This window comes from Homalodisca vitripennis, chromosome X, assembly GCF_021130785.1.
Source record: "Homalodisca vitripennis isolate AUS2020 chromosome X, UT_GWSS_2.1, whole genome shotgun sequence".
Classification (NCBI taxonomy): Eukaryota; Metazoa; Arthropoda; class Insecta; order Hemiptera; family Cicadellidae; genus Homalodisca; species Homalodisca vitripennis.
In genome coordinates, this window is record NC_060215.1 from 79,007,864 (window position 1) to 79,023,342 (window position 15,479).

Genomic DNA, 15,479 nt, shown 5'->3' on the forward strand with positions numbered 1-15,479 from the left:
GGCCTAGATCTAATCGCATTCAGTAGATGTCAGCATCATGTTTTGTGTAAGTAACGTGTTGCGCTACTGTCCACTAGCCCCTAATGACCACTATCCAAACGTTTTTTGATGAGAATCTAGTGTTAAGTCTTTTTGTATTGTAGAACAAATCTTGAAAATAATTTTCAAATATAACACTTTGGAAGTTTTCTAGTGCGTACTACCCAAATTAGGGCATTTATTAAAGTATGTTTGACATCAAAAAGTATTAAAATTACATTTTTCTAAAATAATGTCAGAATATATGTGTCACTTCATAGTATTTTGAACTCAATCCCTTTCAATTATATTGGAGCCCTTTGTAACACAATGAATCTCAATACAAATGCAATCTGAAGAATGATATTTAACTAATAAATAGTTTGTTTTTTAATTTAGGGAGCTGTAAATATTATTTCTATCTTCTCATAATCTATTCAATAGAGTAACCGACACAATATAAGAACCAAACTGCCGACGATGGTAAACAGGGCGCCCATCCCTATTAGTAGTGTCTGTCTCTCTTGGGCTATCTCACAACGCTGTCCTCGGTAGCTGTCAGGGCAGACACATCGAGAGCGGTGTCCAGGCTCCTTGACACAGAGGCCACCATGCACACACAGACATTCGTCGCGCTCCACACACGCCTTCCCATCCGCTGTCGTCACTTTATCAGCACCACATCTGTTTAACAAGTCAAAAAACAACATAGTAACAACTTATAGTAGTAACCACTATTCAGGGAGGAGTTAGCCACGTTTTGGCCACGAGTAATTTGTGTAACAACTGTTGTGTCCGCCACTTAAAATATTTTTATATTCTTAAATATGCCTGCGAAACTATATAGCATCATAATTTAAGTAAATTATTAACTAAATGAAACATTGAACATAAAATAAAAAAAAAATGGCGATATTGATATTTATTTAGTTTTAATTTACATGAGCATAATACTGTTATATGTGTATATATGTGTAAAGGTTGAGTTCAACTCCATTCTGCTTAGTGCAACGTGTGAGCTCTTACACTGTCAAAGATTTGGAAAAAACAGAAAACTTTACGCTCTGAGAACTACAATCTAATCACCTACTTAGTTTTAAAACTCTCTAATCCTTAAGGTTAAATCCACATAAAAAGCTTGCAAAATACAAAGCTGCCATACGACGTATGGTAGTCATTAACTACCCTAAAAGAAAAATGATAAAACTATAAATACTTTTAAGTCATTAATTCGAATAGTTGACAGCGACTTTATTTAATGACAGCTGGAAACTGGCACAGCAACAGTTCTAGGAGACTGAAGAGGTACATCTTAAACAGATTTTGTCAGTAACAGAAGTAATTGAAACTCAAGTAGCGAACGAGAATCATGCACTGAGGGTTTAGTACGCAGCTAACTATCAGGATAACCAGTCTATGAGGTTTTCTCTATTTCGAAAGTATAATAGTACTACTAATATCGAATATTTTTAGTGTGCACGATTCTTGGCCACGGAATTCGTTATTCAACTGTGTTTAAGATTAATAACAGCAGTGAACACGGAAATTATCAACACTTAAAAGTTGGTAATATAAATACGGTATTAACATTTTGACAACCATATAAATCCAAATTTGAAGTATAATAGTTTGCTAGTAGGAATGACGTTAGCAAAATCACCATTCATCAGAATTTCTTAATCCATTGTACAGCCTAATATGCTGACACAGATCAGCGAATACCTTTTTTGTGTTATTATTTCTTAGTAGGTTGTTGTATTACCGATGCGGCGATCAAGAATCAACCATCACTTAATCCAGGAGTCACGTACTATGGCATGTACTTCAACCATAAAGTTTGTTGTATATTGAAAGTGTTGTATGATGGGAAATTAAACCTGTTAAGCATAACAAAAGACTATTTAGGGTGTTCATTTGAAAACTTCAAACTCGTATTAAAAGACATAGATGCGGAAATGTTTTATTTTCAACAAGCTGGAGCTCCTCCACATTATGCTCTTCCTGCGACAATGGCTAGATGCACACTACCCGGATCACTGGATCGGTAGAAGAGGATCAATTGAGTGGCCGGCAAGGTCTCCAGACTTAAAACCCTTAGATTTTTTTTGTGGGATCACTTGAAATCTCAGTAAATTTTAAAACACATCCCACCGGAGTTCAAAACTTTAAAAACAGGATCACTGCTGAGTGCAGACGCTTAATCGGAGAAACTTTTAGAAAGGTCAGGCAAGAATTTGAAAATAGTTCATTTTTTTGCTGGAACAACAATGGCTACCAATTTCAACATTTGATTTGAAGTTTACAAAGGATTTACAACAGTATTCAATGAGTAATTTTGTTGTTATTAGCAGTAGTACAGTAGTTTGCAAACTATTAATTGTTGTGTAAGAAATTACATTATTGCCTGTTGATACCAAACGGCTTGGCCGATTTCAATTTCCTTTGTACCATAATACATAATTTGTTTACAGAATGTTGATACTTTGGCTATAAGTCTTTTAATACGAGTTTGAAGTTTTCAAAAGAACACCCTGTATTTAAAGTACCCCGTATAAAATTTTATCGTTTACCAATGTCCAAATAGGGTATAGAGTAACAAAACCATTACCAAAATAATTGTCAAGCAAAAATTTATAATTAGCCTACACTCAATTAGCAGAAAAATATCATATACTTACGTGCATACGTAATCATTCCAAATGTCTTGGCAGACAAACGTGTCCGGGCACCGTACCTTGGCGCACACACTGCGAGATACACAAAGACTCTCGACTCCTCTGAACGCCACTACTTGGCCCCACTGGCTGCCGTTGATCATTGGCGGCAGAGGTAGATGTTTACCTTCTATTCGTATGTCATCCAGGCAGCCTAAAAACGTAAAATTTTAATAATGATATGAATGAGTGTTTGTATTTTCAGTGATTGGTTTATAAACATTGTGTCAACAGTAAATGACAATAAACACTGTTAATTGAAAAGTTTACAAGCAGGATTGGAGGAACGCTAGTAATAGCTCAGAATACCTTCTTTCAAATGTAGATCTCAGGCACAAGACGAACAATTGATATAACAGCAGCCGTTGTTGGTTTCGTCTCATTTGGATAAGAGAGAAGGTCGACTAACTATTGCACAGTATCTCCAACTCCCTTTTCTGTTATTCTTATTGAGGAAATCTTTAGAAAAGATATTATAAAATCGAAAATAGCTCATTTATATGTTTTTATCGGAATCATCTAAAACGCATGAAAAAGAATATTAAGCGTATTAAACATTTTAAACGTTTAAGTTCACCACGCAGAACAATTATGTATAGCCAGAAACTATCCCCAAAAAATGTCTATCTTTTTATATTTTAGCTACCATTTAGTTAGTTCTCAAGGAGACGTTTTGAGTAAAAGTGTTTACTGTAAATACACGACAAATTTTTTCAGTGTAATAAATATAAACTATTTATTATTCCTCTCTCTTATATAGTACTAGTATGACGTTGTTTCCCCATTGTTTTACTTATGTAATAGATTAAAATGATACAGAGTACAAAGTTATTAATTTACGTCATTTAATTGTTTCCAAAAGCAGAAATACACAGACCTTTATATATATTCACATTCATTGTTCTTTCACTTTCATTATTGGTGGAAAAGGCAGTTATGACTCGTTTACAGCTAGACCAGTTTATTACTCACTTATTAAATACACAATACTACAAAGAACACTTCGAGGTGATAAGATTCACATATTTATAATATTTTACCACCTGAAACCAATAATTATATACAAAAATTATTCATTGGGTTCTTATTCCTTGGAAAATTTAAAGAAAACCATTCACACAAAAACTCTTTTCGCACTTTTATATAACGCTTTCTAGTGTATCAAATAATGTTAAGTATTTAAATATATTATGTATAGAAACGAAACACATACGCTTAGCTATATAAACAATAGTTTCCTTTGTAGAGAGGAGTACATTTTTAAGCAAATGAACAATTAAAAACCCAGAATAAATTTGAACACTTGTTACGTAAAGAGTCACTTTATTATACCGTTTGCACCGAGTAAAGCTTTAAAACAACCGTTATCAAAAAGCTCTTACCGTTACCGTTCCATTGACTTCTAAGATTGCCACTCTTTACGATCAATGACTCTTTGTAGTATATTTCCTACCGTGTTGAAAGGACGAGACTGTCAGATTGTCGCTGAGCCCGATGTGGTGAGTTGGACCACCGACAAACACACCCTCTTGTTTGTCTACTTCTAGCAGTTGGTGTCCTCGGAACAGGAAGCTCTCGTTGTATCGCCTGCCCTCCCCACCATCCAACTGCAGAACTACTGCAGATCCAAAACGTGACACCTAAAAGAAAATTATATGCAACTTATCAAATTTCATTATTAAAATATTGTAACGGAATCTAATCTTAATAAAATTTTGGTCTACATATAAACCCGCAAATAATGTAATTTAAATCTCTGTGATATCTTAAATACTGGTTTGAATTTGCTTGTTGGGACATCAAAATTCATTTTTCATACAACAACAATTACAAGTAGTAAAATAAATTCTGTAAATTATTTTGTTACTAATTCCGTTCCTTATCAATTATTAAATATTAATGATACTTGCTTGAATTATATTTCTTGCTTTACAGCAGTCTATAACTCCAGACTCCTATCTGTAACTCTAACACTCTAAGGCTAACAATTAAGATACAACAAATATATTCTAACCCGCTGGTGAGTAATAACATCTTTGAAAGTTATGTTACATTTTCTTGTTTTTAAAACTTAATCCACATTTATTCGTTTACATTTACAATTTATAACCATTTATTAAAACAATGTTTTTAATTATTTTCTAACAATCTTGATCAAAATCGCTTATTGGAACTTGATTATTATATTGTAATTTAAATACATACACTCTTTCAATAATTTCAAAATTTTTACTCACAATTAAAGTATCATGCATTTTTATAATTCACATTTAAAACTTTTAAAACGAAAAGCCTTTATGTTATGGAGCTAAATTTTCCATTATTTACCTGTGGAATCTCATTAGAAAATCATAATTTGTAATAATTTGTATGCTATTATTTAAATTTTTCTAATTAATTTCTGATATAAAAGTACATGAATAATTTCCATTGCACTGTATATTGTATTCTAATAAAATAATAAGCATATACATGTACAATGTTCACTAAAGATGAATAAGAGTATAAAACTTCAGAAAATAGATTTAACTCGACTTAAAGAGGTTTATAAAACCCTTTTCAGATTGCTAAAATATCAAGAAATAATAACTTATTGGTAATTACTTCAAAACAGCGTGTAACCTTCATTTAATCCCCAGAACCAGAAGTTAAAATGTATACAAATCTAGAACTACACTTGCGGTTTTTATTCAATAAACCTTGTAATTAACGTACATTTACAAGAGGTTAAACAAAAGTGTTTAAAATAATATAGGAGTGATTATGTAACCATTGACATTAATGTTATTTAATGGTTTATTTAATAACTTCAAGTAAATCAAACTCTCCTCTAAGGCATGCCATGGCCAACGCAGTTGAAGGTAAGAGGCTTGTGCTACTTGCCTTTTTCAATGCTCACTGTAACTGGAATCAAAAATAAAGGCTATTTGGTATCACTCAGTGATCCCGAAATAAACTAATTCATTGAGTAAAAATATTCTAAGTAGTGCCGTTTAGGTTACTGTATAGAAAATAACATCAGTCTTTTCAGAGAAAAGAAACTTTGATATAATGACGTCGAGATCAGATAAGGGATGAAATTACTTGGTAAGTAATGTAAATTACAAAAATTATCTACGATGGGAACTAATCTATAAAAAGAGAATACTTTAGTTATTTTAAAAACTAATAAAGAATTGTTTCCTCACAAATAAAATCAATTAATAAGCGGTAGTGATAGTTTATATTCATTCTTCCTAAAATTAATTTCTATTACTAACGTAAAACTGACATCAGAAGATGCTGTTTAAGAAAGTAGCCTCACCACGCGAAAAGCCATGCTTTAAAAATGGTAAATTATTGTCGAGAAACTATGAGCAATTCGTACTATTGCAACTATGCTATGTGGGTTTACGGATTTCCTAAGAGGTTCGGTCTAAGCTACAGTGCTATAGGAAGGCATTGGAGTAATATTTGGCTGAAAGCTCCCATTAACCGAGGTCTTAAAAATCGTTCATGAAATTCGTATAATTTGGTAATGCCCGTCTTTGACACGAAGTAGTGTACAATAGTCGTGTTTAAAAGTTGGGTTTTTATTTCTGGGAAAAAATAGAAGAAATAAATTTCTAGGCAATGGCAGAAGATTATAAAAGAGCAAACGAAATGAGAGCAAAGAGGGTGGAAAATAACACAAAGTGATGAAAATGATGCTTATAAAAATCTGTGATATTCAAAAGATTACCTTCGGCAAGCACGAGCAATCTGATAAAATCAAAAGAAGAAAACTATTAAGACGAAAAAGAGGCTGTCCAGAGATTGAGACGTATGTAAAATGGACCCACCTGTAAAATCCGAGGGCTGAGGATATCATGGAACTAGAGGAAGGAGTTGTTATATAAAAGTATCCATTATAAAATATAGCAGTAGTGCCGATTTCCGTTTTTAAGTGGGCGAAGCAGACTACAGAAAAACATATCATTTCAAAGCCCCAAATGGAAAAGCTGGAAAAATTAATGGGATCGATACGAAAATAAGTAATTAGGGCAAGAAAAGAATGGGTTCGGGATACCTGGGTGGAGGAACAAACGGATGTAGTGAAAATAATAAGACAAACTGAGAGAGGAAATATGAAAAACCTAGGAGTGCACGGTGTCTACAGAACGGTCTTATGCGGAAGCCAAAAAAGGAAGCAATACATGATTAAAAATTCCAAAAGTGACAGGAAATAAATGTCCGGTATTTTTTTTATTACCGTAACATTTATTCATGATCCAGGAAGATGGAGGGTAATGAAGTGTGTAAAACATTGAAATGAATATTATGAAATATGCTGATTTTAGAATAAAAGTGATAAGAGTGTACAGTACAAGAAAACGGAGTGATGCTGGATGCAGATTAGGAGGAAAGAACAAAAAATACTGCAGATAGCTGCATTCAACAAAGCTAATAGTTTCCTATTACGTAAGTGTGTAGAATAGGACAAAGAAATGACATCAGAAGTTTATGAAACAAATATAAATAGCAGTGAAACCTAGAAAGTAGAATTTTTGAAAGAATTTAAATTAAAACACAAATATGAGGAGGAGACAGGAGGGCGAAATATTGAAGGAAGGAGAGTACACGTATAGCAGAGTGTTAGGCTGGGATAAATGTTCTGTTATGGGTATTTTAACTGAAAAAGCACCTACGAGATTCTAACTATAATGAAATGTAAACTGAAACCTTAGTAAACAATAAATGTATTAATGTTTAATTTTATTTTCTAAATTATAAATACTATTACTTATCTTGTAAAAAACAAAAGCATACCAACTATTCAAGCAATTAAAAAAAAATCTTCAGGACCAATAAAATCGGTGTTATCATTTAATACTTTTATGAAAACAAAATAAAACTATCAAGAACACTTTTTTACCAACATAATCAATAAGGTAAATTTGCAATATATACAGGGTGAGTCAGAAATATGGTAAAATATTTTAAGACGTGATTGTAGAGCTAAAAATAAGAAAAAAATGTTATATAAAGGTAGGTCCGGAAACGCTCCATTACTGAGTAATGGCTGGCGAAAGATTTTGCTTTGTTTTCAGTTCACCTGGTGAAATTAAGTGATTCTGAAAGGTTTTGTTCTTAATTTTTAACTCAAATAAGATGGATGTATAAAGAAAATCACCTGAAAAATCAAATAAAACCACTCTAGAGGTTGTAGTGTGAACAGTTTTTGAGAAAAAGTATGAAATTCGCCAAAAATCTAATAACAAAAATACCGTCTTAAATGTTTGACGTCGAATAACATTGTTAAATGACCATTAAACAAATTGTTTTTCCTAATACAGATTGTAGAGAATTTAATTCTGAAAACAACCGTAATAAACAAAGTTAGCTAAATGTGTAAAAAAGTTATGATATTGACTCCTCACGTATCACACTACACAGCAAACTTTTGCTGTTTTATAATAAGGAATGAGTATATGAATGCTAACAGCTGGTGAAAAATAAACATTTTTAATTAAAACATTTTATTTTTAAATACAATAAACATCTACAATCGCTTTTAGTCTCACCGGAAGATTAAAACGGATGCTCTAAATGACCTCCATTGTTCAAAATTCACGCGTTCAGGCGTCATCTCATCAAGTTTCGGAACCCGTTCAAAAGCTCCAGGTGTCTGCTTAATGGTTTCTATTCCATTAGAAATGTTTAATCGGAGTTCTTCAATGGTACCTATTGGGGAAGAGTAAACTAATGTTTTTTAAATGTCCCCAAAGGTAAAAAAGTCCAAAGGATTTAAGTCTGGTGATCTTGCAGGCCATAAAAACTGGTCGGCCTATCGATTGATTTGTGAAACTCTCATTTAGGTGTCCTCAAACAGCCAGAGCGTATTGTGCAGGTACCCCTTCATGCATAAACCACATGTTTTGGCGTAAATGCAGAGGTACATCATCAAGCAGGTTAGGTAGCTCGTCTCTTAAAAAGTTCAAGTACACCACGCCATTAAGCCTGGTAGGAAGCACGAATACGACAAAATGATCTGCTAAGATTCAAACCCAAACATTACTGAAAACTGATATTGTGGGCGATTAGGTTTAATTGCCATGAGGATTTCTGTTCTGCCCAAATGTGGTTGTTATGGAAATTTAATGATAGCTGTTCTTGTAAATTGAGCCTCATTGGTAAAACTAAATTGTATTCAAAAAGTTTGGATCAGCACATTTTAACAGAAGCCATCGACAAAAACAACATGGGTAGCGTAGTCTTGTGGCAAACGAGTTGCTGGAACATGGAGTTGCTTGGACATGCTGGAAGTGGTATGGGTTGTAACTGGTACTCGTGTAGTATTCTCCGAATACTAGATTGGCTGACATTGAACTGTAGTGACAATTCTCTAGTGCTCTTTTCAGGATAATCAGAAATTTTATTAAGAACCAACTCTTCTAATTCAACAATCCTACAATGATCGGGCGATGCCTGCATTACTATGCTCCGAACACTTCAAAGAACCTGTTTCAAATAGGCGTTGATGAATAGTTGCAAAAATCTTGCGCTTTGACACCTGCTGTTAGAAAAGTTCTCTTGCTAGACAGACGTCTTGCTGATGTACTATTGTAGCGTCCCAAACCATACATTAAAATGCATGTCTGCTAAATCAGAGTTTGAATACACATGAATATTAACATTCATTTTTAATAAATGAAACACACAACACAAAATCACTAATAAAATGGATGGAAATAACTGGTTAAAATACTTAACTCAAGCACATAGTATCTTTACAGTTTGTTGTTTTGTTCAACAATGAGGTGACATATGTCATCTAATAATAAATGCCAAGCTGATTATTTATTATTTAAAAATGTTTAAACAGTTGCTGTTTAAATAATTAATTATTACCAGCTGTTACCAATCTGATACTCATTCCTTATTATAAAAACAGCAAAAGTTTGCTGTGTAGTGTGATACGTGAGGAGTCAATATCATAACTTTTTTTCACATTTAGCTAACTTTGTTTATTACGGTTGTTTTCAGAATTAAATTCTCTACAATCTGTATTAGGAAAAACAATTTGTTTATGGGTCATTTAACAATGTTATTCGACATCAAACATTTAAGACGGTATTTATTTTATTAGATTTTTGGCGAATTTCATACTTTTTTCTCAAAAACTGTTCACACTACAACCTCTAGTGTGGTTTTATATTGATTTTTCAGGTGATTTTATTTATACATCCATATTATTTGAGTTAAAAATTAAGAACAAAACCTTTCAGAATCACTTAATTTCACTAGGTGAACTGAAAACAAAGCAAAATCTTTCGCCAGCCATTACTCAGTAATCGAGCGTTTCCGGACCTACCTTTATATAACATTTTTTTCTTATTTTTAGCTCTACAATCACGTCTTAAAATATTTTACCATATTTCTGACTCACCCTGTATAATACTTAAAAAATGCTAGAGGTAAAAGAGAGAGTGTATATTACATGGTAAGGCTGCAAGATCAAATATCATGTGAACCTAGTGAGGTTCCAAAGATTCAAGCCTATTGAGAAAAGGTAAGTTAACTGGTCATTAAGGAAACTGGTAAGTTAATGCCAGCACAGGAACACTGTTACAAATAATTCAAGAATAAGGAAAAGAAGGATAAACTATCATTTGTTTACTGCAAGAGAGAATTCGTAGATACAACAGGCGCGATACAGGATAGAGCGGATATCCGTCTATAAAGAGCCGTAAAAAGATGTAAGGTGACTACGACGTTTAGGAATTTTCGAAAATACCATATAAAATGTAAAGAAAATAGTTCAGGAGAAAAAACTCAGTTTTTACTGGTTATTCAAAATTCACATCCCCTAAACCACCATATGGAAACATTTAATTTTTTTGTGTGTTTAGTGGTTGTCATTGACAATGGATGACTGAAAGCATATCACAGTAATGGATTGTTCTATAATTAAGTGTAACAAAATTGAAACACAGTTTTGGAAGTTCTTCAATTGTCAAATCCATAAACTAAGGTTAAGTGCACAAATGTTTTATATTTCAAATAAAAAGCAATAAAACATCATAATAAAATTTATACCAAGAGGGTTGTACGTTAATAGAAACAACATATACCTGATATGTAGCCCAACGTAGGTAGAGGGATAAGTGAAACATCATTACACATAAAGGATGTACCGCTGATATATTATGTGATGTAGGATTACCCAGCTAACATAAGTAAGTCATTAACTTATATTGATATATGTTTTGTATTTTTAGTCAGTCTTGAATTTGAGGAAACCGAAATAGTATACAGTATAAGTCACACGAGTGTCGCAGAATGTCCCACGTCCATAGACGTGACAAAGAGTGGTCAGTGGGGTCGTAACCAAATGGACCCCCTTATATTGCAAACCGTTGCAAGCACTTAGGGGAGCGTACTGTTGCACATTTTGAGTCTCTCGTATACTTGTATTCTGGGGCCCGGCTTATTTTTCATCACAAAGGCATGTTGGAAACAAATATTATATTTAATAATAAATTAACAACATCCTTAGTTCAGTTATTTTTGATCATACCTTATAGAGCTTCTATTTCTTAGGTGATAATTATTTTATAAAGGTACTGCATTTCGTAGTGCCCGGTACTGATGTCCAGAGGCATCAGTCTTAGACCACTATATTACTATAAATACTTTCAGATTATGTTGGAAAGTAAAGAGACTGTTTTTATCGGTTTTCATTTACATTTCATAAGTTTCGAAGCATAGAATAATGTTGAAATTTTTGTAGCAGTTAACGAAATATAACCAACGACAGGGTCATCCAGGGTTACCTTGACTAAATGCCACCTGCCGTCGTCCACCTTGACTTGTAGCAGGCTCAATATTCTCTCCTGAGGTTGCAGGCTGTTTAGGTTCAGCCTCACTTGCAATGTACTCTCACTGATCTGCAAAAGCATCGTCATTTCTTAATTTATCCTACTCCGCATAATCAAGGCTTATATTTGTTTGTCCTCTAAACTATTTGTCGTCTTATAATATCAGAATAATCTATATTAATAATGAACGTACTACTAAAATGAGCACTAAGTAATAATTAAAATTTTTGGTTATAGCTAGCGACTACAGTTAGCAGGCTTGGATTATGGAGTTGATACAATACTAGTATAAACTGGCTCTGGCCAGGCTAGACCGACTGCACGGATCAAGCAATTGTTAACAAGCTATCAGCTGATAGTAATATTAAGTTACATCTATTTTCTATTGAAAATCAGTCTGAATACACGTAGTAGTATGGAAATGTCAAACTAAATAAAAAATCATTAACAGTTTTCAGCATTAAAAGATTATTTAGGTAAACCTTGAAGCTGTGTGTTTCATATTTTTAGTAAAAGAACAATTTATTTGGTTTTAATTGTGTGTATGATATTTAAATGCTAGAAAATTATATAATAATTAAATAATGTAAACAGTAACAGTTATTTTTATAACATAGTACTATTTTTAGTATACTTTTGTATGGTATGAGTGGCTTTTGTTACAGGGATGGAGAAAACTTGATACCTGTTACAGCTTATACGAGACAATTTAAGTAAGAATTGGTCTAAACATTACTGATTACTGATAATGGATCTCAGTTTTCGTTTAATAGATAGTTAAAAAGTAACCTTGATTATTAATACCTTAATATCGAGGAATACCTTAATAGTGTTGCTTTTTCCAATTAAAGCTACTCGTTTCGGATCTCTCTCCTTATTTCTTTATCTAGTGTAATTAAAAAGTCCGGTTATAATTTTTTAAATAATCTAATACGTAAATATACAAATATATGAAAATCATAGTTAAGCTATATTTGGAACTCTTATGAATAAAATTGATTAAGGTTACTTGTAGAATGCAGGGTCATTTTACTATGTATGATATTAGACATGAGAATCAATCTACACCTTTGTAAATTATTAATTAAAAAATGTATGCAAACTCTTTCTTTGAGTTAAAAATTTAGGTAAATGATCTAAATCCAAAACGTGACGAAATAACGTCGAAATCCTAATTCTTGGTAAATCTTTCTGGAATATAAAAACATTATAACATCATTCTTAGTATTTAGGTGTATAAATCTGAATATCGAAAACACAAAATGTTCGGAACAAACGAAAGATTACTGACTTCATAATCTCTTATGCTTGTGACTATAGTTTCAATAATGGAGCAGCAGGGAACGCAGTATAGTAGCCTCTGCATACACACGCGCGCGCGCGCGCGCGCGCGCGCGCACACACACATACATGCATATATATATATATATATATATATATATATATATATATATATATATATATATATATACAAACAAATAGAGAGGTAATGAAATTTGTTATTTTTTCCTGCCATACACTTACGAGTTCTATACTGTCGCCAACCATATTTTCATTTAAAAAAAGCATAAAAGTTTACAAAAGTAAAGAATATTGCGAATTCATTAAGCAGCTCATATCAAGTAGGCCATGAAGTTTAGTCACAAATTTTAACTTAAGTTGCGCGTGTAAACGATTCAGTCAGACAGCACAAATATAAAATTGATTAATACCTTACAAAGAAAACGAACAGCCCTTCAGAATACTTGTTACAGCCCAAATGTATCTTTACAACTAATTAAGAGTACATCATAATATTTTCTAGATTTAAAAAACATTTTTCCAGATCCTTCTTTGCTGCCCTCAATGTAAAATTTATAACCACCTTTTTATTAACATCTGCAAAAGAAGAAGTAATGACTATATTTAATTTTGCATTACGTTTCTAATTTCATAATCAAATATTTCATAATTTCATAATCAAATTTCATAATAAAATATTGAATATTTTATTATTTGAATAGTGATAATGGCATAATAGATATTATAATACAAATTGTACGTTAGTCCTTTATGGCTTACGGTACGTTATTTATGTATGTTGATGTAAAAGACAAGTAAAATAGCACCTATATTGCTGTAGCCTATATTATACTACGTTTAATTTGAGTTCAAGATGATCCCTGAAAGGTTCACTACTCTCAGTTTTAAACCACAAACACACGTACTGATGGTAAGTTGCTGATCATTATGGGAACGGTCGGTCTTTCAAACTGAGAATAGTTATACTTGTTGGGTTGTTATTATTACAGTATGTTATTTTACTCTTTTTTCTGTAAAATAGTTAAATTTTACACCTACAATAATAAACCAACACTGGATTAAACACATAAGCATTCAAAAGTAAACCACACATGCATATTCATAAGAAATACTGCACCTCAGTAAATGACATATTAACTCACCTGCTTTAGAAGTGACTCGTAATACATAGACTCGTGATTTTTTACGGACAACAAAAGTTAGATATATAAGTATTGTAAGCATATTTAAATACAAACATCGAAATAGAATAAAATTCTAAAGTCGATTCAACAAAGTTATTTGTTTCCATCGATCTCGATACAATGACACGTACGATCAATATGTTGTTGGGTCTCACGCCTGACTGAGGAATATTTAGTGATGCCGATATGTTGAGCGATACGTTACTATTGAACCGTAACACGCAACTGTGTATCCAAATAGAGGGAAATTTTACGTTTGGTTCTCTTACCAATAGTGCTGTATGAAATGTTTCATGACACGCTGGGCTCAACCTGTCACCGTTTGATGGCATTAATAAATCCAACCATTTATAATACATTTAGAATAATGTGACATTAATGCAAATTTAAATGTATGAAGTTAATGATACAACCTACTCTACTGACTTATATATATATATATATATATGACATTCAGAAAGTCAATCCAAAATATCTGCATGCTGCTATAAACAATCTAGCATTTAAAAAATCCCAAACTTCTTACAAAAAAATCAAAGAAAGTTTTTCCGACAAAAAGTGGCACAATACAATTTCAAAAAAATACAGTATAAACTTGATTGTATCCTATTTTATCATAAATCAATATTACATACTATACTCAAGCAGGGTATTTTGGTGTAATATGTTGGCAAAACTGTTCGAGGATAGGCGTTGCGACCACGCACATAGTCCTTTTCAAATTAAGCAACTGTAACAGCTAGTTGATCTGATGTATCAACTAACTTGATACAAACGTGAAAAGATGTATAAGTAAATCCAAATTTAGCAAAATTGACTTTGAAAAGTATTAACATTCCACATAACCACAGAACCAGACCTTTTTTTAAGTGACACTATTTAAACATAAAAAATAACTTTACATTATGAAAACAGTTTATCTCAATATTTATTTAAAGGCACATCCGTCTATCTAATCAAGCCTCCAGGAAGTGACTATTACTTTACCACAACAGCTGCGCCCGTGAATTACACACCAACCTTGCTAGAACATTCGATATCTACACTACATTTACAAGAACCTACTCCTGTAACATTTCATCAAAAGACATTAAGAATGAAGAATCCAGATGAGTTTAAAATAAGTTAAGCGTAGTGTTTCATTGCAATGAGCAAAACGTAGCTTATAATTTTGTATTAAACCTGATACCTAACATTTTCATTAAAACTATGCAAAATGCAACACCAAAGTTTAAAAATCAAACAAATGACAAACATTGGCATTAAAACTTTTAAACTAAAAATTTGAAATAAATTATTCAGACAACAATTTAAACTAGCAAAATTTTACAAATTTAACACCAAAAATTAATGCAATTTTGAAATAAACTAAGTTAAAACTTTTGAAAAGTTATAAAACATTTGGATGAGCTTTGGTCCAA

At 32.3% G+C, this 15,479-nt stretch overlaps 1 protein-coding gene across 1 annotated transcript in view; it reads right to left on the reverse strand.

The window, feature by feature from the left end:
• The window catches only part of LOC124369485 (putative neural-cadherin 2), a 119,181-nt gene that overhangs the window by 11,203 nt on the left and 92,499 nt on the right, over nt 1-15,479 (reverse strand). The window contains 4 exon segments of the mRNA XM_046827498.1: nt 473-702; nt 2,697-2,886; nt 4,186-4,372; nt 11,528-11,641. Coding sequence (XP_046683454.1) covers nt 473-702; nt 2,697-2,886; nt 4,186-4,372; nt 11,528-11,641 — 721 coding nt within the window.